We start from the raw sequence: 26,710 nt of genomic DNA, 5'->3' as shown, positions 1-26,710 counted from the left end.
ACTTGAGTGCAACAGATGCTGGCTGGGGAACCTCAACTTCTACCTCCACTGAGCAGTAACAAAGAGATGCCCCCATTTCCTCAGTTATATTAATACCAGATAGTTGACTTCTGAGCAAACTACCAGAGACCAAGAGGGACATTATATAATAATAAAAGCGTCATTCCCTCAAGACATAGCTATCCTAAATGTGTATACATCAAAAAAGAGAAAAACATGTGAAGCAAAAACTGATAGAAGTGACAGAAGTAACAGACAATTCCACAATTATAGTTGGAAACTTCAATACTCCTCTCAATTGATAGAACTAGACAGAAGATCAACAAAGATACAGAAGAACTCAACCAAGAGGATCTAATAGATGTTTATAGAACACTTCACTCAACAATGCAGAATACACATTCTTTCCAAGTGCTCACAGAATAGATACCAAAGTAGACCATATCCTGGGCCATAAAACAGATCTCAACAAGTTTAGAACTGAAATCATACAGAATATGATCTCAGCCCACAGTGGAATCAAACTAGAAATCAATAAGAGAAAAATACCAGGAAAATCTCCAAACATTGGAAACTAAACACACTTTTAAATAATCCTTGGGTCAAAAAGAAAGGCTTAAGGGAATTTTTTTTTTAAATGCATTGAACTGAATGGAAATGAAAATACAACATATCAAAATGTATAGGACACAGATAAAGCAATGCTGAGAGAAATTTATAGCACTAAATACCTATATTACAAAAGAAGAAAAGTCATATATCAACAACATAGTCTCTCACCTCAAGAATATAATAAAATAAAACCAAAGAAAATAAAAGGAAGGACACAATAAAGATAAAAACAGAAATCAGTGAAATTGAAACAGCAAAACACTATAGAGTATCAATGAAACAAAGAGCTGGTTCTTTGAGAAGGCAATAAAGTTGATAAACTTCTAGCAAGCAGACCAAGAAAAAAAAGAGCCGACATATTAAATTATAGAAATGGAGAACAGATTAGCGGTTGCCAGGGGTTGAGGAGGAGTGAGGAGTGGAAAGGAAGGGGGTGTGGCTGTAAAAGGGTAACAGGAAGGATCCTTGTGGGGATGGAAATGTTCTGTATCTTGACTGTATCAATGTTAATGTGCTGGCTGTGTATTGTGCTATAGCTTTATAAGATGTTACCCTGGGGGAACCTGGGTAAAGGATACACAGTTCTCTTAGCATTTTTTTTTTTACAACTGCATGTGAATCTTCAATTATCTCAAAAGTTAATTTTTCAAAAAAGAATTATGTTGTCCTAATTTTAAAAAACACAATATGTAAAAACATTACCTCATTCTAGTAAATGAAGATTTGCCACAAGGTGGTTGTAAAAAACAAAGGTAAGTGAGAATTGTTCAAATATGATTATTTTATAATTTTGCAAAAACATTTCCTTCATAAAGTGAAGTCTCTTTAACGTTTAAAAGTCCTCTTAGAAAGTTACTATAACATTCATATATCAAATTAGACTCTAATTTGGAAAGGATTAAAAGAATATGTTTATTGAATTCTGCTGAGGAATGGGATCTGGACAGCTGCTGACCCTCAGAGCAAGGCTGGCAATCAGCTCACAGGACATAAATTTTAAAAAAGAATATGTTTAAAGAGAATGAATTCCCTTGGAGGCGACATTCTATTTTCCATAGTCCATGAGAAGGATGAGCTGGCCTAATATAAAGTATTTTGCTTGGAATTTAGGGTTTCTCGTATACTCTAGAATTGACTGCCAAATAATAAATCCATTTTATTAACTCTCTAATCCATGTTTTCACACAGGCCTCAAAAGAGTTCATATATGCCTATTAATGTTTTATTTTACATTCTTAAATGCTGCTGACACTCTCAAGAGTATGATTCCCTTGAGAGTGGCCAAAGTTTTTATATTGTAAAGGGAGTTTGAAAATGAAACATGTTTTTAATTATTTAGAATGTATTGTCTGTAATATTCAGTTAGAACAGAGACAGGAATCTGCCATAATAAACTGATAGTTTTGGGGAAAATATTGAACCACCCACCTTTAATTAAATCACCAGCTATGGAAGTTTTCCCCCAATTTGTCCTTTTTTTAATTCAAAGAAAAACAAGCAATATGTATAAAATACAAGCATAAATACCATAAAAACCACAAAAGTGTCCATACTTCTCAGTTTTATAATCCTTTCACAAACTGACCTCTAACCCAGAACTAAATCTGAATACCAGGCCATTTTGCACATTTGGCTGTATAAAATTCCCCATGACCCTGTTCATATGAGAAGCAAATCAAAAGCAGTTTAAGAATAAAATGTATCTAAATGAATTTATTTATAAAACAGAAACAGACTCACAGACATAGAAAACAAACTTATGGTTACCAAAGGGGAAAGTGGTGGGGAGGGATAAATTAGGAGGTTGGGATTAACATATACACACTATTATATATAAAATAATCAACAAGGACCTACTGTATAGAACAGGGAACTCTACTCAATATTCAGTATTAACCTATATGGGAAAAGAATCTGCTGTACACCTGAAACTAACACAACATTGTAAATCAACTACAATATAAAATTTTTTAAAAATTTTTAATAAAAAAAAATTTCTTTAAAGAATAAAATGTGTCTATCTACAGCATGGCTCATTAACAGTTAAGATGACAGCATTAGGAACATGATCACATAGAGCTGTCATCCTTCACACCTATTATTCATTCTTTCTCTTTCATTTCAACCACACGAATTTATTGTAGGTATTGTAGGTATTTATTGTAGGTATTGTAGGTATTTATAGAGCTCCAATTAATAATTAGAAACAAAGCACATTTAATTCTTTTAAGAGTCATATAATGATTATAGAGATGGAGAACAGATTAGTGGTTGCCAGTTATTGGGGGAGCAGGGGAGGCAAGAGAGGAGAGGGAACTGGTTGTGGCCATAAAAGGGTAGCAGGAGGGATTCCTGTACTGAAACTGTTCTATATCTTGGCTACGGTGGTGGTCACATGCATCAACACGTGATAAAACTGCATAAAACAAAATACACAAATAAATGAGTATATATAAAACCAGTGAGGTCTGCATAAAGTAGGTGAATTATATCAATGTCAATTTCCTGCTTGGGATATTGCACTGCAGTTATAACATGCTACCACTGGGAGAAAATGTGTGAAAGGTATACAATATCTCTGCATTACTTCTTTTCTTTTTTTTAATTTTTGAATTTTATTTTATTTACTTTTTTATACAGCAGGTTCTTATTAGTTACCCATTTTATACATATCAGTGTATATATGTCAATCCTAAACTCCCAATTCATCCCACCATCACCCCCACCACCCTGCCACTTTCCCCCCTTGGTGTCCATACGTTTGTTCTCTACATCTGTGTCTCAGTTTCTGCCCTGCAAACTGGTTCATCTGTACCATTTTTCTAGGTTCCACATATATGCATTAACATACAATATTTGTTTTTCTCTTTCTGACATACTTCACTCTGTATGACAGTCTCTAGATCCATCCACGTCTCTACAAATGACCCAATTTCGTTCATTTTTATGGCTGAGTAATATTCCATTGTATATATGTACCACAACTTCTTTATCCATTCATCTGTCGATGGGCATTTAGGTTGCCTCCATGAGCTGGCTATTGTAAATAGCACTGCAATGAACATTGGGGTGCATGTCTCTTTTTGAAGTATGGTTTTCTCAGGGTATATGCCCAGTAGTGGGATTGCTGGGCCATATGGTAATTCTATTTTTCGTTTTTTAAGGAACCTCCATACTGTTCTCCATAGTGGCTGTATCAATTTACATTCCCACCAGCAGTGCAAGAGGGTTCCCTTTTTTCCACCCTCTCCAGCATTTGTTGTTTGTAGATTTTCTGATGATGCCCATTCTAACTGCTGTGAGGTGATAACTCACTGTAGTTTTGATTTGCATTTCTCTAATAATTAGTGATTGTTGAGCAGCTTTTCATGTGCTTCTTGGCCATTTGTATGTCTTCTTTGGAGAAATGTCTATTTAGGTCTTATGCCCATTTTTGGATTGGGTTGTTTGTTTTATTAATATTGAGCTGCATTAGCTGTTTATATATTTTGGAGACTAATCCTTTCTCCATTGATTCACTTGCAAATATTTTCCCCCATTCTGAGGGTTGTCTTTTCGTCTTGTTTATGGTTTCCTTTGCTGTGCAAAAGCTTTTAAGTTTCATTAGGTCCCATTTGTTTATTTTTGTTTTTATTTCCATTACTCTAGGAGGTGGATCAAAAAAGATCTTGCTGTGATTTCTGTCAAAGAGTGTTCTTCCTATGTTTTCCTCTAAGAGTTTTATAGTGTCTGGTCTTACATTTAGGTCTTTAATCCATTTTGAGTTTATTTTTGTGTATGGTGTTAGGGAGTGTTCTAGTTTCATTCTTTTACATGTAGCTGTCCAGTTTTCCCAGCACCACTTATTGAACAGACTGTCTTTTCTCCATGGTATATCCTTGCCTCCTTTGTCATAGATTAGTTGACCAGAGGTGCGTGGGTGTATCTCTGGGCTTTCTATCTTGTTCCATGGATCTATGTTTCTGTTTTTGTGCCAGTACCATATTGTCTTGATTACTGTACCTTTGTAGTATAGTCTGAAATCAGGGAGTCTGATTCCTCCAGCTCCATTTTTTTCCCTCAACACTGCTTTGGCTATTCGGGGTCTTTTGTGTCTCCATACAAATTTTAAGAGTTTTTGTTCTAGTTCTGTAAAAAATGCCATTGGTAATTTGATAGGGATTGCATTGAATCTGTAGATTGCTTTACATAGTATACTCATTTTCACAATATTGATTCTTCCAATCCATGAACATGGTATATCTCTCCACCTGTTTGTATCATCTTTAATTTCTTTCATCAATGTCTTATAGTTTTCTGCATACAGGTCTTTTGTCTCCCTAGGTAGGTTTATTCCTAGGTATTTTATTCTTTTTGTTGCAATGGTAAATGGGAGTGTTTCCTTAATTTCTCTTTCAGATTTTTCATCATTAGTGTATAGGAATGCAAGAGATTTCTGTGCATTAATTTTGTATCCTGCAACTTTACCAGATTCATTGATTAGCTCTAGTAGTTTTCTGGTGGCATCTTTAGGATTCTCTATGTATAGTATCATGTCATCTGCCAACAGTGACAGTTTTACTTCTTCTTTTCTAATTTGTATTAGAAATACAATTTCTTTTTCTTCTCTGATTGCCGTGGCTAGGACTTCCAAAACTATGTTGAATAAGAGTGGATAGAGTGGACATCCTTGTCTTGTTCCTGATCTTAGAGGAAATGCTTTCAGTTTTTCACCATTGACAATGATGTTTGCTGTGGGTTTGTCATATGTGGCCTCTATTATGTTTAGGTAGGTTCCCTCTATGCCCACTTTCTGGAGAGTTTTCATCATAAATGGGTGTTGAATTTTGTCAAAAGCTTTTTCTGCATCTATTGAGATGATCATATGGTTTTTATTCTTCAGTTTGTTAGTATGGTGTACCACATTGATTGATTTGCGTATATTGAAGAATCCTTGCATCCCTGGGATAAATCCCACTTGATCATGGTGTATGATCCTTTTAATGTGTTGTTGGATTCTGTTTGCTAGTATTTTGTTGAGGATTTTTGCATCTATATTCATCAGTGATATTGGTCTGTAATTTTCTTTTTTTGTAGTATCTTTGTCTGGTTTTGGTATCAGGGTGATGGTGGCCTCATAGAATGAGTTTGGGAGTGTTCCTTCCTCTGCAATTCTTTGGAAGAGTTTGAGAAGTATGGGTGTTAGCTCTTCTCTAAATGTTTGATAGAAATCGCCTGTGAAGCTATCTGGCCCTGGACTTTTGTTTGTTGGAGATTTTTAATCACAGTTTCAATTTCATTACTTGTGATTGGTCTGTCCATATTTTCTATTTCTTCCTGGTTCAGTCTTGGAAGGTTATACCCCTCTAAGAATTTGCCCATTTCTTACAGATTGTCCATTTTATTGGCATAGAGTTGCTTGTAGTAGTCTCTTAGGATGCTTTGCATTTCTGCGGTGTATGTTGTAACTTTTCCTTTTTCATTTCTAATTTTATTGATTTGAGTCCTCTCCCTTTTTTTCTTGATGAGTCTGGTTAATGATTTATCAACTTTGTTTATCTCCTCAAAGAACCAGCTTTTAGTTTTATTGATCTTTGCTATTGTTTTCTGTTTCTATTTCATTTATTTCTGCTCTGATCTTTATGATTTCTTTCCTTCTGTTTACTTCGGGTTTTGTTTGTTCTTCTTTCTCTAGATCCTTTAGGTGTAAGGTGAGATTGTTTGAGATTTTGCTTATTTCTTGAGGTAGGCTTGTATTGCTGTAAACTTCCCTCTTAGAACTGCTTTTGCTGCATCCCATAGGTTTTGGATCATCGTGTTTTCATTGTTATTTGTCTCTAGGTATTTTTTGATTTCCTCTTTGATTTCTTCAGTGATCTCTTGGTTATTTAGTAACATATTGTTTAGCCTCCATGTGTTTGTGTGTTTTACTTTTTTTTCCCCTGTAATTGATTTCTAATCTCATACGTTGTGATCCGAAAAGAGGCTTGATATGATTTCAATTTTTTTTAATTCACTGAGGCTTGATTTGTGACACAAGATGTGATCTATCCTGGAGAATGTTCCGTGCACACTTGAGAAGAAAGTGTAATCTGCTGTTTTTGGATGGAATGTCCTAGAAATATCAATTAAATCTATCCAGTCTATTGTGTTATTTAAAGCTTGTGTTTTCTTATTAATTTTCTGTTTGGATGATCTGTCCACTGGTGTAAGTGAGGTGTTAAAGTCCCCTACTATTATTGTGTTACTGTCGATTTCCTCTTTTATAGCTGTTAGCAGTTGCCTTATGTATTGAGGTGCTCCTATGTTGGGTGCATATATATTTATAATTGTTATATCTTCTTCTTGGATTGATCCCTTGATCATTATGTAGTGTCCTTCCTTGCCTCTTTTAACATTCTTTATTTTAAAGTCTATTTTATCTGATATGAGTATTGCTACTCAAGCTTTCTTTTGATTTCCATTTGCATGGAATATCTTTTTCCATTCCCTCACTTTCAGTCTGTATGTGTCCCTAGATCTGAAGTGGGTCTCTTGTACACAGCATATATATGGGTCTTATTTTTGTATCCATTCAGCGAGCCTGTGTCTTTTGGTTGGAGCATTTAATCCATTCATGTTTAAGGTAATTATCGATATGTATGTTCCTATGACCATTTTCTTAATTGTTTTGGCTTTGTTTTTGTAGGTCCTTTTCTTCTCTTGTGTTTCCCACTTAGAGAAGTTCCTTTAGCATTTCTTGTAGAGCTGGTTTGGTGGTGCTCAATTATCTCAGCTTTTGCTTGTCTGTAAAGGTTTTAATTTCTCCATCAAATCTGAATGAGATCCTTGCCAGGTACAGTAATCTTGGTTGTAGGTTCTTCCTTTTCATCACTTTAATTATATCATGCCACTCCCTTCTGGCTTGTAGAGTTTCTGCTGAGAAATCATCTGTTAACCTTATGGGAGTTCCCTTGTATGTTGTCATTTTTCCCTTGCTGCTTTCAATCATTTTTCTTTGTCTTTAATTTTTGCCAATTTGATTACTATGTGTCTCAGCGTGTTTCTCCTTAGGTTTATCCTGTATGGGACTCACTGTGCTTCCTGGACTTGGGTGGCTATTTCCTTTCCCATGTTAAGAAAGTTTTCAACTATAATCTCTTCAAATATTTTCTCGGGTCCTCTCTCTCTTCTCCTTCTGGGACCCCTAAAATGCAAATGTTGTTGTGTTTAATGTTGTCCCAGAGGTCTCTTAGGCTGTATTCATTTCTGTTCATTCTTTTTTCTTTATTCTGTTCCACAGCAGTGAATTCCACCATTCTGTCTTCCAGGTCACTTATCCGTTCTTCTGCCTCAGTTATTCTGCTATTGATTCCTTCTAGTGTATTTTTCATTTCAGTTATTGTATTGTTCATCTCTGTTTGTTTGTTCTTTAATTCTTCTAGATCTTTTTTAAACATTTCTTGCATCTTCTCAATCTTTGCCTCCATTCTTTTTCTGAGGTCCTGGATCATCTTCACTCTCATTATTCTGAATTCTTTTTCTGGAAGGTTGCCTATCTCCACTTCATTTAGTTGTTTTTCTGGGGTTTTATCTTGTTCCTTCATCTGGTACATAGCCCTCTGCCTTTTCATCTTGTCTATCTTTCTGTGAATGTGGTTTTTGTTTCACAGGCTGCAGGATTGTAGTTCTTCTTGCTTCTGCTGTCTGCCCTCTGGTGGATGAGGCTATCTAAGAGGCTTGAGCAAGTTTCCTGATGGGAGGGACTGGTGGTGGGTAGAGCTGGTTGGTGCTCTGGTGGGCAGAGCTCAGTAAAACTTTAATTCCCTTGTCTGCTGATGGGTGGGGCTGGGTTCCCTCCCTGTTGGTTGTTTGGCCTGAGGCGACCCAACACTGGAGCCTACCCAGGCTCTTTGGTGGGGCTAATGGCGGACTCTTGGAGGGCTCACGCCAAGGAGTACTTCCCAGAACTTCCACTGCCAGTGTCCTCGTCCTCACGGTGAGACACAGCCACCCCCCGCCTCCGCAGGAGACCCTCCAACACTAGCAGGTAGGTCTGGTTCAGTCTCCTATGGGGTCACTGCTCCTTCCCCTGGGTCCAGATGCACACAGTACTTTGTGTGCGCCCTCCAAGAGTGGAGTCTCTGTTTACCCCAGTCCTGTCAAAGTCCTGCAATCAAATCCCACTAGCCTTCAAAGTCTGATTCTTTGGGAATTCCTCCTCCCGTTGCTGGACCCCCAGGTTGGGAAACCTGATGTGGGGCTCAGAACCTTCACTCCAGTGGGTGGACTTCTGTGGTATAAGTGTTCTCCAGTTTGTGAGTCACCCACCCAGCAGTTATGGGATTTGATTTTATTGTGATTGCACCCCTCCTACTGTCTCATTGTGGCTTCTCCTTTGTCTTTGGATGTGGGGTATCCTTTTTGGTGAGTTCCAGTGTCCTCCTGTTGATGACTGTTCAGCAGTTAGCTGTGACCCCAGTGCTCTTGCAAGAGGGAGTGAGAGCACATCTTTCTACTCCCCCATCTTGAACCAATCTCTCTGTATTATTTCTTGCATGGCATGTGAATCTATAATTTTATCAAAATAAAGAGTTTTTAAATGCATATAATAGCTTTTAGTGAATTGTTTAGTTTAATGACTATAACAATCATTATTCAGAGCAGTGCCTAGGTTCTGTGAAAAAGACTGGTAGATTTCCTCTTCCAGATATTGGAAAACAGAATGACATCATAACTAAGAACAGGTGCTTTAATATCAAGCAGATCTGGATGTGAATTCTTATTAGGTATAAACTTTAGGGTTATTTGTTCACTTTTCTGAACTTGAGTTATCTCATTTGTAAAACTGGAAAAATAGTTGTTCCAAATCTTGTTCTATGAATTAAATGAATGACATAATGTATGTGAAATATGTGAAAAATTCTCAGTTAATTTGTAGCTGCCTTTTGAATTTTTTATTGAAATACGAATAACATGTCAAATAATTAATTAATTAACAATAAAATCCTTAGGTCTTCAGTTTAAGCATTCACAATTTTATACACATTTCCAACACTCCAGAAAGTTCTCTTGTGCCCCTTTCAATTCAGTTCCTCTCTTACGCATTCCCACTCCCATCCCCAGCCCCAAGCAACTACTTTCACTACAGATCATTTTTATCTATTCTTGGATTTTATATAAATATAATCTTATAGTATGTATTTTTTAACCTCTGTCTTCTTTTGCATAACAACTGTTTTTGAGATTCATCCATGTCGTTGCATGGATTGTTAGTTTTTATTTCTGAGTTATACTCTACTCTATAAATATACTACAACTACACTTGTTGGCTACTATAATTAAGGCTGTTCTAAACTTTCTTGTACATTTTGTTGGACATAGTTTTCATTTCTCTTTGGAAAATGTATGAGTGGAATTGCTAGGCAATAGTGAATGTATATGTTTAACTTTGTTAGAATCTGCCAAAATATTTCAAAAGTGATTATACCATTTTACACTGCCACTAGAAATGTATGAGACTTCACGTAGTATACATCCTCTCCAGTATTTTACATTGTTATTAGACTTTTTGATTATATACATTCTAGAGGGTATGAATGGTATCTTGTTGTGATTTTAATTTAAATTTTGTGTGTTTAATGGCCATTCTTACTATCATCTGTTACAAAGTGATCAAATTTTTGCCAATATTTTAATTGGATTTGTCCTTTACTTGTCTTTAAATATTAGTACTATGTTATTAGTCATATACAATTGTATATCAGTTATGTATTTATTGTAAATTATACCTTTCTTTTTGGTATTTTTTTAATCTTGGATTTACCACTATACAATTCTAACATTTAACTTTCTTCCTGATTAAGTTTCCAGGGTACATGTTTAGTTAGGCCTTTGACCTTAACCTTTCTGAAAAATGAGGAAATTAGTACACTTTTACCCTCTCTCAAGTTTTATCTACACCCAAGTATTTATTTCTGCCATACATAAGCTTTAACAGCTAGTTGAGCAAGAGTCCCTTATTTATGCAATTTTTCCATATTAATTTCTAAAGATTAAGTTTTAGTCCAATTAGGAAAAGAAAATCTCTTGGCTTTGATTGAAACTACACTTAAATGATGAACAGTTATATGCCAACAAATTAAACAGCCTAGAAGGAATGGATAAGTTCCTAGAAACATACAACTGACCAGTACTGGATTAGGAAGAAATAGAAAATCTGAAATGACCAATTTTAGTAAGGAGATTGAATCATAATAAAAATCTCCCAACGAACAATAGTCCAGGACTAGGTGGCTTCTACCAAGCATTTAAAGAAAAATTAATACCAATCCTTCTCAAACTCTTCCAAAAAGTAGAAGATGAAGAAGTACTTCCAAACTCGTTTTACGAGACCAGCATTACGCTTACACCAAAACTAGATAAGAACACTACAAGAAAAGAAAATTACAGGCCTATATCCTTGATGAACATATATGTAAATATCCTCAATAAAATATTAGCAAACTGAATTAAACAATATATTAAAAGGATCATACATCATGATCAAAGGATTTATTCCAAGGATGCAAGGATGGTTCAGTATCTGCAAATCAATCAATGAGATAAACCACACTAACAAAATGAAGGACAAAAGTCATATGTGATCATCTCAATAGATTCAGAAAAAGCATTTGACAAAATTCAACATCAATTCATGATAAAAACTCTAAACAAAATGGGTACAGAGGGAATGTACCTCAACATAATAAAGACCATATATGACAAGCCCACAGCTAACATTATACCCAAAGGTGAAAAACTGGTATATTTAAAATAGATAACCAATAAGGACCTACTGTGTAACACAGGGAACGCTGCTCAATATTCTGTGATAACCTAAATGGGAAAAGAATTTGAAAAAGAACAGATACATGTTTATGTATAACTGAATCACTTTGCTGTACACCTGAAACTAACACAACATTTTTAATCAACTATGCTCCAATAAAAAATAAAAATTTTTTTAAATAAAGTCAATAGAAACCTGAAAAAAATAAACCTAATTACTTGCTAAAACCAAAACAAAACAAAACAAAGGTGAAAAGCTGAGAGCTCTTCCTCTAAGGTCAAGAATGGCCACTCTTGCCACTTTTATTCAACATACTACTGGAATTCCTAGTCAGAGCAATTAGGAAAGAAAAAGAAACAAAAGGCATACAAATCAGAAAGGAAGAAGTAAAACTGTCTCTATTTTCAAATGACATATTATATATAGCAAACCCTAATGACTCCACCAAAAAACCTGTTAGAATTAATAAACAAATTCAGTAAAGTTGTAGGATACAAAATTAATATACAAAAATCTGTTGCATTTCTATACACTAATAATGGATTATCAGAAAGAAAAAAATGTTTTAAATCTCATTTACAATTGCATCAAAAATAATAAAATACTTAGGAATAAATTTAACAAAGGATGTGAAAAACCTCTACACTGAAAACTATAAGATATTAATGAAAGACATTGAAGAAAACACATATAAATGGAATGATATTTCATGTTCATGGATTAGAAGAATTAATATTGTTAAAATGTCCATACTACCCAAATAACCTACAGATTCAATGCAATCCCTATCAAAATTTCAATGGCATTTTTCACAGAAATAGAAAAAAAAATTCTAAAATTTGTATGGAATCACAAAAGACCCTGAATAGCCAAACCCGTCTCAAGAAAGAAGTACAAAGTTGGAGGCATCACACTTCCTGATCTAAAACTATATTACAAAGTTATGGTAATCAAAAAAGTATGGTACTGGCAGAAAAACAGACACAAGATCAATGGAACAGAACAGAGAGCCCAGAAATAAACCCACACATATATGGTCAACTAATTTTCAAGGATAGTCTCCTCGATAAATGGTGTTGGGAAAACTGGACATGCAAAAGAATGAAAATGGACCACTATCTTACACCATATACAAAAATAAACTCAAAATGGATTAAAGTCTTGAAGGCAAGACCTGAAACCATAAAATTCCTAGAAGAAAACATACAAAGTCAGTTCCTTTACATCAGTCTTGGCAGGTGTTTGTTTGTTTGTTTGTTTTGTTTTGTTTTAATTTGACACCAAAAACAAAGGCAACAAAAGCAAAAATAAACAAGTAGGACTACATCAAACTAAAAAGCTTCTGTACAGCAAAGGAAACCATCAACAAAATGCTATTTCACCCCTACATGTATGTTTATATTTTATACAATCAAATAAGTTATGCAGAAAAAGGTGGAAGGACACATATTACCTGAGTGCGATGGGGATGGTGGAACGGTGGTGAGAGGACAGAAGGAGGAAAAGTGTGTGTCAAACAGAAAAAAAAAGTCATTTTTTGGAAAAATATGTACTATATGTCAGGTGAAAAATTAACATATAAAGTTTCATTTATAACACAACTGAAAGTATGTATTCATTGAATATGTGCATAGACAAAGACTAAATGAGAATGTAGGCAGTTATTGTCTTCGATTCTTATTATGTTTACATACAAATTTCAATGAAGTTCTTTCTAAAAGCTAAAACTATATTGATAATTTGAAGAAGTCTGAATCCCTAATATATTAAAGATCAAAACCTTCTACTCTTTACAAATAAAAAATGAAACCCAGAGTTTAGTCACTTATCTATGGTCACCCAGCTCAGTTATAGTAAAATGTGCACTAAAAGCCAAGTTTCCTGTCTCCCAAGGAAATGTTCTCACACAGGACTGATTCTGTCATTCAAGCCTGTTCGATAATGTGCTGCACTATGACAGAGTCCATCTCATGTGGAAAGGAAAGCAGACAATAATTAGCACTATCAAAACTGTGTTGACAGAAAGACAAATAGTATACAATCTCACTTATATGTGGAACCTAAAAAGTCAAACTCATGGAACCAGAGACTAGAATGGTGGTTACCAGGGACTGTGGGGTGGGGGAAATGGGGAGATGCTGGTCAAAGGGTACAAATTTCCAGTTATAGGATGAATAAGCTCTGGGGATCTAACCTACAGCATGGTGACTAGAGTTAACAATACTGTATGTATACTTGAATTTTGCTAAGAGAGTAGTTTTTGTTTGTTTGTTTTTGCCACACTACACAGCTTGTGGATCTTAGTTCCCCAACCAGGGATTGAACCCAGAAGTCCTAACCACTGGATCGCCAGGGAATTCCCACTAAGAGTAGATCTTAAGTGGTCTCATCACACACACACACAAGATAACTACGTGAGGTGATGAATGGGTTACTTGACAGTGGTAATCATTTCACGATATATAGAGATATTAAATCATCAAGTTGTACACCTTTTTGCAAATCACATTATATAATATAAAAAAGAATAAAATAAAATAATAAATAAATAAGCCACTCCACACACACACACACAGTGTTGACCTTTGTGGGGACATAACAAATCATCAAGAAGATCATTTCCTTCAGGCAGTAGGCAACCAGAATTTGAGTTACAGAAAAATCAGGCTACAGGCCAAACTGCAGTGTCCAATATTCCATTTATAACTAGTGTTACCACCCCAGGCAACACATCTGTCATGTGGCACAGTTGTAGGATCCTGGGAAAGAGTAGTGGCTTGGAAAATTAACATGTTTGGTATTATATCATCAGCAGTGAAGAGAATAATTTTGAGCAAAAGCAATGAAGTAAAATCACCATTAATAGGTCAACAAACTATAAGGTAAAGTTTCACACAGTAGAAACACTGTGCACTCATTAGCTATAAAAATTGTGCACGTTTATTAAGCGAATAAAGCAAAATTACAATGAGAACTTGTAAATTAAACAATGTTCTAAGGCCTCTCAAAAAAGGTGTGAATAAAACTTTGGTTTCCCTAATTTCTGATATAATGATATCAGAAACAGCTAGTTTTCCATCAGACAACAGCTAGTTTTATGAATGAAAAAGAGGAGGTCAAGATGTAACAGTTCTTAGATAGCTGAGTGAATAATAGGAGAAAAAAGGAGGAAAAGGTAGGCTGTATTGAGCAGTTTAGTTAATAGATTGGGAATGATAAAGGGGTTCTGAACGAGTAAGAAGTGAAAGTCTATGGTCTTACTGTAGCTAAAGTAAAACTGTTGGGGGAGGTCATCGAGAGGGCATGACCACAGGTAGAGCCGAGAGCTGGACCCAGGCAATCAGAGGCTCCTAACCCCCTCCCCTGCCCTTGGAATGCACACTCTGTCCACTGTTCCCACAGTGAGAGCTGTTTTCAAGGACGCAGCCTTGAGATAACATGTTGTTGAGACCATCTGGATGGTACACGTGACTGAACCCAGGTAAGGCCTCTATATCAACTTATAAGATGGTGGCAGGTGAGTGTGGAGATCTACTCATCTTGCTGCTGCCCAAGACAAGCTTCATATTAAGTTCCCTTGCTTATTAAACCTGCCACCTACCAATGTGGAGTGGTCTGCCTCTTTCTTCCATCTCTTCTTGCCCTCTGTGTACAGGAGCCAGTTTCGCATTTTACCCGGGGAGCTCCTGAGGTTTTGAACCAACAAAACTTAACCCACTAAGGGCAAAAAGGGGGGTGCTATATTTGATAAGATTGTGAGAGATCAGGGTAACTTGGGACACAAACCTTGGAGAGACTAGGGGGAGAGACACAAGAGGCTGCAATTCAACAATAAGGTGTTTTGTCAAGTTGATTTCCTTTCCCAAAGGAACCATCATCACTCAAAGGCTGGTTTAAACATTAACTCAAATTTAGAAACATTTACAAAAATGCTGAACATGCTCTGCTTGAAAACGTGAGCATGTATTTCACTATACTTATATTTCCAGTGACTATCACATTGTCTGGCGCATGAGAGACCATCAAAGTATCAATATTGCCGATTGGAACTGTCATGAATAAAAAGTTATGGGTTTTTTTGTTTTGGTTTTTTTTTTTTTTTAAATTAGATAGGATACCTTTTTTTTAGACAGCTTTTTTGAGGTATAATTGATATACAAAGAGCTGCACATATTTAATGTGTGCAATTTGATGAGTCTGGACATGTGCAAACACTCATAGTACCATCACCATGATCAAAATAAAAGATGTAGCCAACATCTCCCAAAGTGTACTTTTGATCCTTTTGTTAGTTTTCGGTTTTTTGTAGTAAGAACAGTTAACATGAGATCTACCCTCTAAACAAATTTTAAGTGCACTAAGTGCCAAGAAAAAAAAAACTAAGAAAACTAGGGGGGAAAAAAGTGCACCGTATTGTTAACCATGGGCCTTGTGTTGAATAGCCAACCTCTAGAACTTAGTCATCTAACATGGCTGAAATTTTAATGAGAAGACGTTCAATAGGTAAGGTATTCTTTGTTTTCCCATATCTACAGAATTAAAGCACAGATCTTATGTAATTTCAGCGTAAGACTGGGCCAACGATATGCTTAACTAGATAACATAAGGAAATTTCTTGGTGCACATATCTGACTCCATAGGTAGAGCAGGCTTCAGGAGAATGGGAGAATGTAAAATTCATGAGGGCAGGGATTTTCAGTTTTGCATTTTTTTTTTTCACTTACTCTACCACTTGTCCTTGTTTGCCAAAAAATTGGTAAGAAATGGAGTGGATTTTTGGAGAGGCAATAAAAATGCTCATTACCTTCCTCATAAGATTGTTGTGAGGATTAAAGAAAATAATGCATAGAGATGCCTAATTAAGTGCCTTTATATAGTGAACACTGTATAAATGTTAACTATTACTACTGCTATTATCACCAAGCCTATACTTTTATTACATTCTAAATATATTCGACCAAAATAAATTTAGTGAAGTAAAAAGAAAAAGAAAAAAAAAAGGCTGAACATGAGAAACCTTTGGCAGAGGTTTTCCCAGCTCTAGTTGAGTATTACCACTCACACTGTAAAAATGTGGAAGTCAAAGACAGACAAGATATATTAGAAAGAAGGAAAAGGAACAGATCCTGCAGGGAGGGGAGACAGAAGTCAAGAGCAGAGGCCAAGAGCTCCTTTTTGCATTACTGGCAATCTTGTCTCCTCCTGTAGAGTGAAAGCTCCTTGGAGAACAGAGTCATCTCTTAACCACTTTCGGAACCTGCACAATGAACATAATACTTAGTAATGCAGTGCAATTTTATTGAATTAAAAATGAGAAGTCCTAGGGAAAAAGAATTTTAATTGGGGGCAGCTCCTCAAATTCACAGAAAAGCCTTCGGCCAGTCATCTACTCATTCTACACTGATTGTGCTGGTTTAGCAGTGAGGAGTGTTGAGAGTATTTATTTCAACGGTATTCGTTGAATCCTCCCAAGGGCAAGATACTATGGCAAAAGGTAGACATAAAAGAAATTCAAGCCATGGATCTTGCCTGGGGGTAGGTCAAGAGGTACAATATGGCTCTCAGACTACACTATAACCATGAGTGGTAAGAAATGCAATAGACCCACAAACAAAATGTTATAACTAAATATTACCAATCTGATGGGAAATAGAAATATGCTGTGTCTTTTGGAATGATTTTAAAAGGCATTCTTGAGGATGCAGGAAAGCCCCACGTATCTACTCAAGATTTCTTCCAGTTTTTAGATATCTCTAAGCTCAATTAATCAACATGAAATTGTGCTTAAATTTTGCTTAGATAACTACCAAAAGCTTCTGAATATTGTGTCTTACAGACTTTATTCATCTAGGAAATGAGATGCCAGAATGTATGTTGAGAGGAGAAGTCCCGCCTTGGTACTCATTACATGCATGAGTGGCTTGCTAAAGGCAGCTTCTCTTTCAGTGTAAGCAGAAGAATATTCAAGCTTAGGCATATCTCATGGCCACAAAATTGCATTGTTAAATACAATCTCTGCTGTCAGAAAAAAATGTATTTTAAAAAATAACTGAGAAACTTTTTATCATGGAAAACAGAACTAACCTGATTATAAAAGTAAGGAAAGTGACAAGCAGTATAAACTATTCTCATCTAGGAAATTTCAGCCAGTTTGCAATTTGATGTAAATGGTTTCATAAAAGAGAGGCAGTTTTACCTTAATTACCTTAATTATACACATAAGTTTCTTCCAATCTTCTCATATAAATATTTGGCCAAATAGTATTTTTTTTATTTAAAATCAGAACACAATTTATTAATGTATAATTAATGCCATTTCAATCAACCAAAATATTCATAATCTCTGCAGGACCAAGAAAACTTGGGAACTACATTTTATTACAGAGAAATGTTTATTTTACTTGACTAAATGTTCATTTATTCAAGTGGTGTTTATGATTTCTTGCTCTGTGCTGGCCATTTGGGATAAAAAGGAGCAAAAACAAGTACAGCCTTTGCCTTCATGAAAATTACAGTCTAGTAAAGGAGAAAGAGTAATTACACCATGATCACAGAAAATGTTAAGTTACAACTCTGAAAAACGCTACAAGAGAAAGTAAGATATACAGTGTTCTGAGAGCTTATTGTAAGGACATTTTGCCTTACTGGGTAAGCCAGGCTTTGCTGAATAAGGTACACATGAGCTGATATCTAGAGGACAAACTGGAAATTAACTTGGTGATGCATACAGGGGAAAGAATCCAGGCAAATTCTTGAGAGAGGGCAGACAAGGGACTGAAAAGTTGGCCAAATAGTATTAAACAACATTTTTGTTTGTTTGCTAGACATTTGAATTTGTTATCCTATATCTCATAATAACAAAAGTATTTGACTTAGTTGCTAATTTAAGAAGCAATATATAATAGCCCTTCTACCTATGATTATGAAAACACTTACCAATATTTAATGAGCATCTACTGGTACCATTCACTCTAGAAAAGTGATTAAGAATCAGTTCCTGCCCTCAAGTAGTCCAATATCTGTGACAGGAGCTCAATACAATGAATATGACATTTTTTAAAGAAATAACATATCATTTGTGACTTAAAAATCACATGTTATCATTCAAAAGTTCTATACTAGCCTTACATTTAACAACTTAACAAAATTAGCAATGATGTTACTTCTATTAAAAACCTACAGTAACTATCATACTTAATGATAAATCTTTAGAAGCATCCCACTGAAGTAATAAGCAAGATAAGATGCCCACAATAATTACTGTTATCATTCAACTTTATATGGAATTTCTAGCTAATGTAACATAAGAAAAAAGATAAGAAGAAATAACAGATAAAGGCTACAAATAAACTTATCTACAAAATAGAAACAGAGTTACAGATGTAGAAAATAAACTTATGGTTACCAAGGGGTAAAGGGGGGAGGGATAAATTGGAAGATTGGGATTGACACATACACACTACTATGTATAAAATAGATAACTAATAAGGACCTACTGTATAGCACAGGGAACTCTACTCAATACTCTGTAATGGCCTATATGGGAAAAGAATCTAAAAAAGAGTGGATATATGTATATGTATAAAAGACTCATTTTTCTGTACACCTGAAACTAAGACAACATTGTAAATCAACTATACCCCAATAAAAATTACAAAAAAATAAAATAAAGTATTCAAAACAAAAAAGATGTACCTTCTAGAAATTCATGAAATACTAGTTCTCAAAAACAATTTTATAAATCCTCCCTGCAAGGAATAAGCCAAGTTAACTAAAGCAGCCAGAATTTGAGTTCCATTTTACCATCTACTGGCTGTATGACCTTGAGCAATGTAGTAGACAGGTTCTGTCCTTCAGTTCTTTTCCTGATCTATACAAAGTGAACAAAATAAAATCTACACTATTGGACTATAATCAGAGATAAATAATATGATGGTAAAACACAGTCACAGATGAAGTGCTCAGTAACTGTTTGTTATTAATGTTATTATTGTAAATAAAAGTTATCTCTAAAATAAAGAAAGAAAGAACAGATACAGATATTGGAGAAAATAGTTACTGTTCAGGAATAAACTTCATAGGTATGACTCAATAAATAAAAATAACAGAAATTCTCTATACCAACAATAACTAATTTAAAGTGTGATAGAAATTATGGTAATGATGATGACGACAACAGTGATGGCTGACACGTTCAGTGAGCAAACTCTGTGGCAGGCACTACATTAAATGCTTCTCCTGAGGTTTTCATGTAATACACGTCAAAAAAAAATAACTGGCATTAGGTCATCCCATTTTTTTCCTTTTTTTATCCCATTTTTTGGGATGAAGAAACTGAGTTTTTGAGATAAGTAATAGCATGAGAATAGGAAACACAGATTCCAAATTCAGTTCCGATCAGAAAGTCCATAATCTTGACCATTTTGTGTAGTTCCCTCTTCCTCCAGAAAGCTATGATTTACTTTCTTTGAGAGTCGATAAAATTCTATCATCCAGTGGACTAACTGGCAAGCTCAACATTTAGCCTGCTAGTTTGTCAGTTATTAAGACAAGAGATCTCTGGAAACACCCAACTCCCTCAGGGTTGCTTTACCAGCAGCTCTCTTTCCTCCATCTTTGTGACCAGATATAGGTTCCACTGCATCATTTGTACCCAGGGCAGTCATCTCTGATCCTTAGAATAGAATGACATTTTTTCAATTAAAACTGGAGTAAATGATCAGAGACTTGAGTTCCAAGTGGGATCAAAGAAGATGAATAAAATACAAATTACCTTAATCAAACATTTACGGAGAACCTACCACCCAAAGGCACCAAGCTAATTGTCACAGAGGGTTCCAAATTGCTTATTAGCCCCTTTTCCCCTGTGAATTTACAATTCAGGGGTAATCTTATAGAAAACCAATCTGCATGTCTTTTTTCAAACTAGTTAGCCAACCCTTTTAATTCCACTATACTCTCACTGAGAATATCATTCTTTCATGTGGTTTCAAGTACTCCCTATTTAAAACGGAATGATGCTAAATCCAGAGCTTCTCTTAAACTCCATAATCCAATATCCAACCATCTCCTAAATATCTCACAGGCTCCACCAACTCAGCTTATCTAAAAATCTAACTCATCGATGACACCTGCCCCAACCCACTCTTCCTTCAGTTGAATGTACCTTCTACCTCTCGAATCCATCTGCTTCCCTGAATCTCCACTTCTACAAGGACACACCAGTGATTATAAGACTGCTGCAACTGCCTTATGATTAGCTGTACTGTCTTCAGAACGACTTCTTCAAAGGAGGAGATAGGTGTTAATCAAGGACTCATATTAATAAATGGCAAACTATAACATCTATCAGCATTATGAATAAAATGTCCTATTGCTATCTGAAGGAGCTGGGTTCTGAAAAAGAAAGCATAAGGAATAGAAGGAAGAGTGTTGCAGGCAGAGGGAATAGCCTTTCAAACTTCACATACACACACACACACACACACCTTTTAAAAGCTTTCACTTACCCCCAATCTTGTTTAGAAATTATCTCAACCTCATAATCATTCCATTAAAAAGCTCTTTACTAATTGGCTGATAGAAGGAAAGAGGTGACATTTTCATTATCAGACACCTTAAGGCTTTTGTTGTTTATATGTTTTTAATTTTAATACTCTCACATTCTATGAGATAAATGTCATTATTGCCCCCATTTTACTTATTTATTTATTTTTGGCTGAGTGGGTCTTTGCTGCTGCGCGCGGGCTTTCTGTAGTTGTGGCAAGCAGGGGCTACTCTTTGTTGCGGTGCACGGGCTTCTCATTGCGGTGGCTTCCCTTGTTGCGGAGCAGTGGCTTCCCTTGTTGTGGAGCACCGGCTGTAGGTGTGCGGGCTTCAGTAGTTGTGGCACGTGGGCTCAGTAGTTGTGGCTCGTGGGCTCTAGAGTGCAGGCTCACTAGTTGTAGCACACGGGCTTTGTTGCTCCGCGGCATGTAGGATATTCCCAGACCAGGGCTCAAACCCGTGTCCCCTGAATTGGCAGGCGGATTCTTTCTTAACCACTGTGTCACCAGGGAAGCCCCTGCCCCCATTTTAGAATGGAGGAAATGGAAACTCAAAGAGGTGAAATGGATGGCCTAAAGTCACACTGCTGTTAAAGATTTAAGAAATAACTCAGAAAAGGCAAAAACTAAACAGGGGGGAAGAAAGGAGATGGATTCTAGCAGATGACAGAACCAATCAATGCTCAAGACAGGGGAATAAATGGCATGTATAGTTAGTTGAAAATGTTCTACTTTTATCCACAAAGAATTGAGGAAGCTCTGAGGAAATGAGACCTACTCGCTATACACTGCCAAGAAAAAGCCACATCTGGCTCCTCCCATCTTGCTGCTTCTGGGTCCCTGGGGCTGAAGAGACTACCCAGAATTAGTGCGGTCATCAAGAAGTCTACCCCTCAGGGATACAAGGCTTCTCTATAACTAGAAGACAAATGGGAAAAGTTCCGGTTGTCAACAGGAAAGAAGAACAAACCAACCATTGGATCTTTGACAAAAATAGTGCTTATGGAAATAAGCACGATATAATAATATATAATGAGCAGTCAAGTTCCAGTTTGATTTGCTAAGGGTAGTCCCCTGGCTCACCACCTTGGAAAAGCTACGATGACCCAGTTATGTCTTCATTCTTTTTTTTTTTTAATTTATTTATTTTTGGCTGCATTGGGTCTTCATTCTGTGTGTGGGCTTTCTCTAGTTGTGGCGAGCGGGGGCTACTCTTCCTTGTGGTGCGCAGGCTTCTCACTGCAGTGGCTTCTCTTGTTGCGGAGCACAGACTCTAGGCGCACAGGCTTCAGTAGTTGTAGCATGTGGGCTCAGTAGTTGTGGCTTGTGGGCTCTAGAGCGCAGGCTCAGTAGTTGTGGCACACGGGCTTAGTTGCTCTGCAGCATGTGGGATCTTCCCAGACCAGGGCTTGAACCCGTGTTCCTGCCAATCCCCTGCATTGGCAGGCGGATTCTTAACCACTGTGCCACCAGGGAAGCCCTATGTCTTCATTCTTAAGTCTACCAATAATGGCTTGTTGGTAATTCCATTTATTATCACCACAATTTCCAATACAGCATGTTGCTTTATTTGATTGATTGATTGATTATCTATCCCCTTGTATCTCTATACCCAACTCCTCCTTCTCTACCTTCCCATACACAACCATTTACGTGAAATATATATACAAAATATTAACTAAACATGTTGATACAATATGTATTGCTGTTTTATGTGCATGTATTTGAATGTACGTAAATGGTAATATACATCTCATTGTTTCTGTGCTGTATCTCAGCCTATTTTAAGGATCTCATTCATGCTGCTTTGTGTACATTGAATCCATTGCTTTTTATTGCTGCCTGATACCCCACTGAACACCCAGATTGTTCCCAGCTCTCTAACACCACAGAATTATGCAATAACCATTATGGACTTGTGTGAGAAATTCTTGGAGAAATAGACCCAGGGATGGATATTGCTGAGAAAGAGCATGTGTGTATACATAACCAGCTAATCAGTGCCCAGCTGATCTCCACGATGAGGGCACCAGTCTGAGGGGTGGGTTCAGGAGCAGAAGACCCTGTGTGACTCATGGCTACTCTACTTGTTAGCTGTGTGACCCAAGAAAGCTACATAACATCTCTTAGCCCCATTTTCTCATTTATAAAGCGTGAACAATTTACAGTGCCTAGCTCATAAAGTTACTGTGAGAATTAAAGGAAATAATAATAAAGTGCTTACACAGTATGTGGTATGTGGTCATCATTTTCTTCCCACCCAGTAAGAGATTTCTGACTTTCCAGGAGACCCTGAATCGTCACACTGGAAGGTCAGTAAAGCCCATCCTCCTAACTGCACCGAGGAAGAATGGAGAGATCAAGTTTCATGCCCGAGGAGGTTACATGTTATCAGAGCAGGGATCTGAATGCAGCTTTCGGGGTCCCCAGGCCAGTGCTCCTTCCCCTGTACCAAAATGTCCACGGTGGTGCTGGGATTCCACTCAGGCAAAAATGAGTAATAACTAGAAAACGAAACCTGCCCTGCGTTGGCATCTGCTCACACCTGGTACTCTATGGAACTGATGTACTTCCACTCAGTATGTCACAAGCTCCTGGGAATTTTTTCCAGTTGTGGTGATGGATTTGTACTCACTTCCTCTCACACACTGAGAGCCACACTGATCTGCAGCCCTGGAGGATGGAGAAGGTGCCTGCATCATGTGGCGTCAGCCCATTCTCAAGCCCAGCAAAACCAGTGTTGTTCCTTGATAATTTTGTAAGGGAGGGAAAAGCCATGGAGGTGCACCACTGAGACAGTCCTTCTAGAAAGAACCAGCTACCTGTCTGGAAGGAGTGCAGTTGGCTGACAGCCTCCAGCTGCAGTGCTTTCAAGCATCTGTCTCAGCTCTGGATCCCAGTCAACAATCATACAAAAAACCCTAGCCGATGACTGAGCACAGCAGAAGAACCAGGACCTGGCCATTTCTTCACCATGTGGGATGCCTATGACGGGCAACCTTTGCCCCAGAGCTGTCCATGGGGTTGGCCAAGACTTTGTCAGGTTTGCAGCCCAGTCTGAGGCTCTCCTTGTCCAATCCTGCTTCCTCACCCTGTTACCTTTCTCAGGTTTTACCCTCCAATAAAGAAAATACTACACATATTCACACAGTTGTCCTCATTACCATGTGAAACTCTGACTCTAGGAACTGCATTGCTGGGCTCTTCAATGATGCCTGATGCATGAACTCATGGCTTTTGAACTGTGCACTGAGGCAAAGGCAGCATCTTCATCAACCAAGAACCACAGGGATACTTAAAACAACTGCAAGTACTAGCCTATGTTGCCTATTGTGTAATGTAATCCAATATTTGCCAGATAGTAAACATTTATTCTACACAAGCTCATTCTGCTTGGATGAGTTTCCTTTGCTGTTCTATCAATATATTAAATTTTTTAACATATGTCTTTGCTGGGAATGAAGAAACTGAAGATCAAAGAAGGTGTCAGTGTGTCAACGTAAATCACTTTAATGTAACCTTCAAGTTTTGTTTAAAGTGCCAAAAATGTAACGTATTATCACAAACTCATTTCACATAATTCTTAATCTATAAACATAAATGGAAATGGGTTTTAAGCAATGGGCCTTAACCAGAGGCGATCTGGCCTCCCAAGGGACGTCTGGCAATATCTGGAGACGTTTTTGGTTACCACAGCCAGGCAGGGGTTGGGAGCTGCTACGGGTTTCTAGTGGAGAGGACAGGAATGCTGCTAAATGTCCTACAATGTACACATCAGCCCCCATAACGAAGAATTATATGGCCCAAAATGTTGAGAAACCTTGGTTTAAAATTATAGAAAAAGTGTTCAATGTCCTGATTGTTTTTTTGAAAGCTAAATATTCTTCCCATAATCGTACAGTGATTTTCTTCTTCGTTGTACTAAACAATGTCTCTCTATTTCCTTAGAAAAAGTAATCTGGAACGCTGAATAAAGTAAATGGCTAGAGGTCACTTGTCCCTTATACAAGGAAGTGGTGTTTTCAAGCATATTATCCAAATATCTTATGAGAGAGAAATGCAGGAAATACATTAGAGATCACCCGAGCTCTATAACTGTCACCAAATTCTTAGAGTTTTTCCATTCATTCATATTCCTTCTGTTACCTTGGTGAAATTTTTCAGGTTGGAGCATACTCTACTTTTGAGCATTCACTGACCATCTTATTAGTCAATGTATAACACACATCGTTTGATTTTTTTAAAATATTAAGTTCACTTGAAATACCCTGGTCATATTAGGTAAAGCCCAGTATTTAGGAGAGCACCTATTTCTATTAACGTATATAGCTATGTGGTTAAAAAACAAACAAACAAAAAACAAAAACAAAAAACTGCACGTTTAGAATAACAAATTTAAACTGGCCATTTGAAAGCCAAGAACATAGTATTAAGTTTAGACAGTACCAGTACATAAATTAATGCCTTAATTTTCTCATGGGGAAAGAATTTTAAAAAAAAACCTAATTTGGGGCTTTATTTGACGGTCAAAGTGCGCCCCCTTCCGAACAGAAAAGAGAAATAACGTTGATTTCCATTTAAAGTCACAGGGCTCTTAAATTGCATTACACTACAAGCATCTCTTTCTAGCTCATCTAAAAAGCTGAGTGTAAACCCTACATTTTATTTGACTCAAAAAAATGTGAGAATGAATTGTGGCTTGCACATTAGAAAGGCTCCATTGTGAAAGATCACCCAGAAAACCTCTAAACGATAATAGCAGTACGAAAATGACAACTACCATTTATTCTAAACATAACAACTCAGCTTTAACAAGTTATATATATTTTTCTATCTAGTCTCCTCGCTTTAATGATACGTGATTCTGTAACAGGAAGAGTCAATTATCCTTTCAGACAGTGGTCACAAACAATCCTAGAAATCTAAGTTCTCAGAAGTGACGGTAAATTGCCAGCAGACAAAAAATAATTTGAATTAATTAAACGGGGATCAAGGAGTCTAAGAGTAAGAAAAGTTCTTCACCTCTCAACGTTACCCTCCTGATCCAGAACCTCGTTGTTCATAAATATCCTCTTACTTTGCAGATGCCAAGATGCTGGTCGGAACAGTGCCCACCCCAGGACATCATTCACCTAAAGCATATCTTTGCAGCTCCACTAAATGCCTGTCAAACCTTGCCGGGTGCACTTGTGTGTGCGTCTGTCTGTCTGTCTCTGAGTGTGTCAGTGCGTGGATGTGTAAGCGTCAGCGCCCGCGCGCGCCTTGGTCTCGGCCACCCTAACGCTGAGCAGCGGCCGGAGGCTCCGGGAAGCAGGTGCCGCGGGACAGGGGCTCTTACCTGGGCTCTGGCGAGGAGGCAGCCGCCGAGCAGCAGCCACCCCCACAGGTGGGGCCCGGCCATACCCGAGCCAGCCCGCGCGAGGAACAGACACGCTCTTCCCGAAGCCCGGGGAAAGCTTCACACTCGCAACTTGGCCGGCGCGAGGCAAACTTGTGGTCGGGAGCGCGGCGCAGCTGAGGTGTCGGGCTCGAGGCCACTGGTCGAGGATTCCCCGGGCCCAAGCTGTCCGTGCCCCGTGCGTTTCGGTCTCCGTCCTGCCGCGCGGAGGCTCGCGTCTCGGTTGCTACTTCCGGGGAGAGCTGCTCGAGTCCCGGCCTTGACTCGCGGCCCCAGCGCGCAGTGGATCCGTGCGCGCCCCGAGTGGCTGCAGGAGCGGCGGGAAGGCGCTCGCGCTCCTCTTCCGAGTCTCTCTGTCCCGCAGCC

General features: G+C 37.4%; 1 protein-coding gene across 1 annotated transcript in view; it reads right to left on the bottom strand.

Annotated features, from left to right (window-relative positions):
• PTH2R (parathyroid hormone 2 receptor) overlaps nt 1–26,503 on the bottom strand; it is a 107,304-nt gene extending 80,801 nt beyond the window's left edge. Inside the window, exon 1 of the mRNA XM_036858303.1 lies at nt 26,285–26,503. Within this exon, the coding sequence (XP_036714198.1) occupies nt 26,285–26,347 (63 nt within the window). The 5' untranslated portion in view covers nt 26,348–26,503. The remainder of the gene's footprint in view (nt 1–26,284) is intronic.
• Between the last annotated feature and the right edge of the window lie 207 nt (nt 26,504–26,710).

The sequence above is a fragment of the Balaenoptera musculus genome, chromosome 7, assembly GCF_009873245.2.
Source record: "Balaenoptera musculus isolate JJ_BM4_2016_0621 chromosome 7, mBalMus1.pri.v3, whole genome shotgun sequence".
NCBI lineage: Eukaryota > Metazoa > Chordata > Mammalia > Artiodactyla > Balaenopteridae > Balaenoptera > Balaenoptera musculus.
The sequence above is the reverse complement of the archived record's forward strand: the minus strand, read 5'-3'. Positions and strand labels throughout refer to the sequence as shown.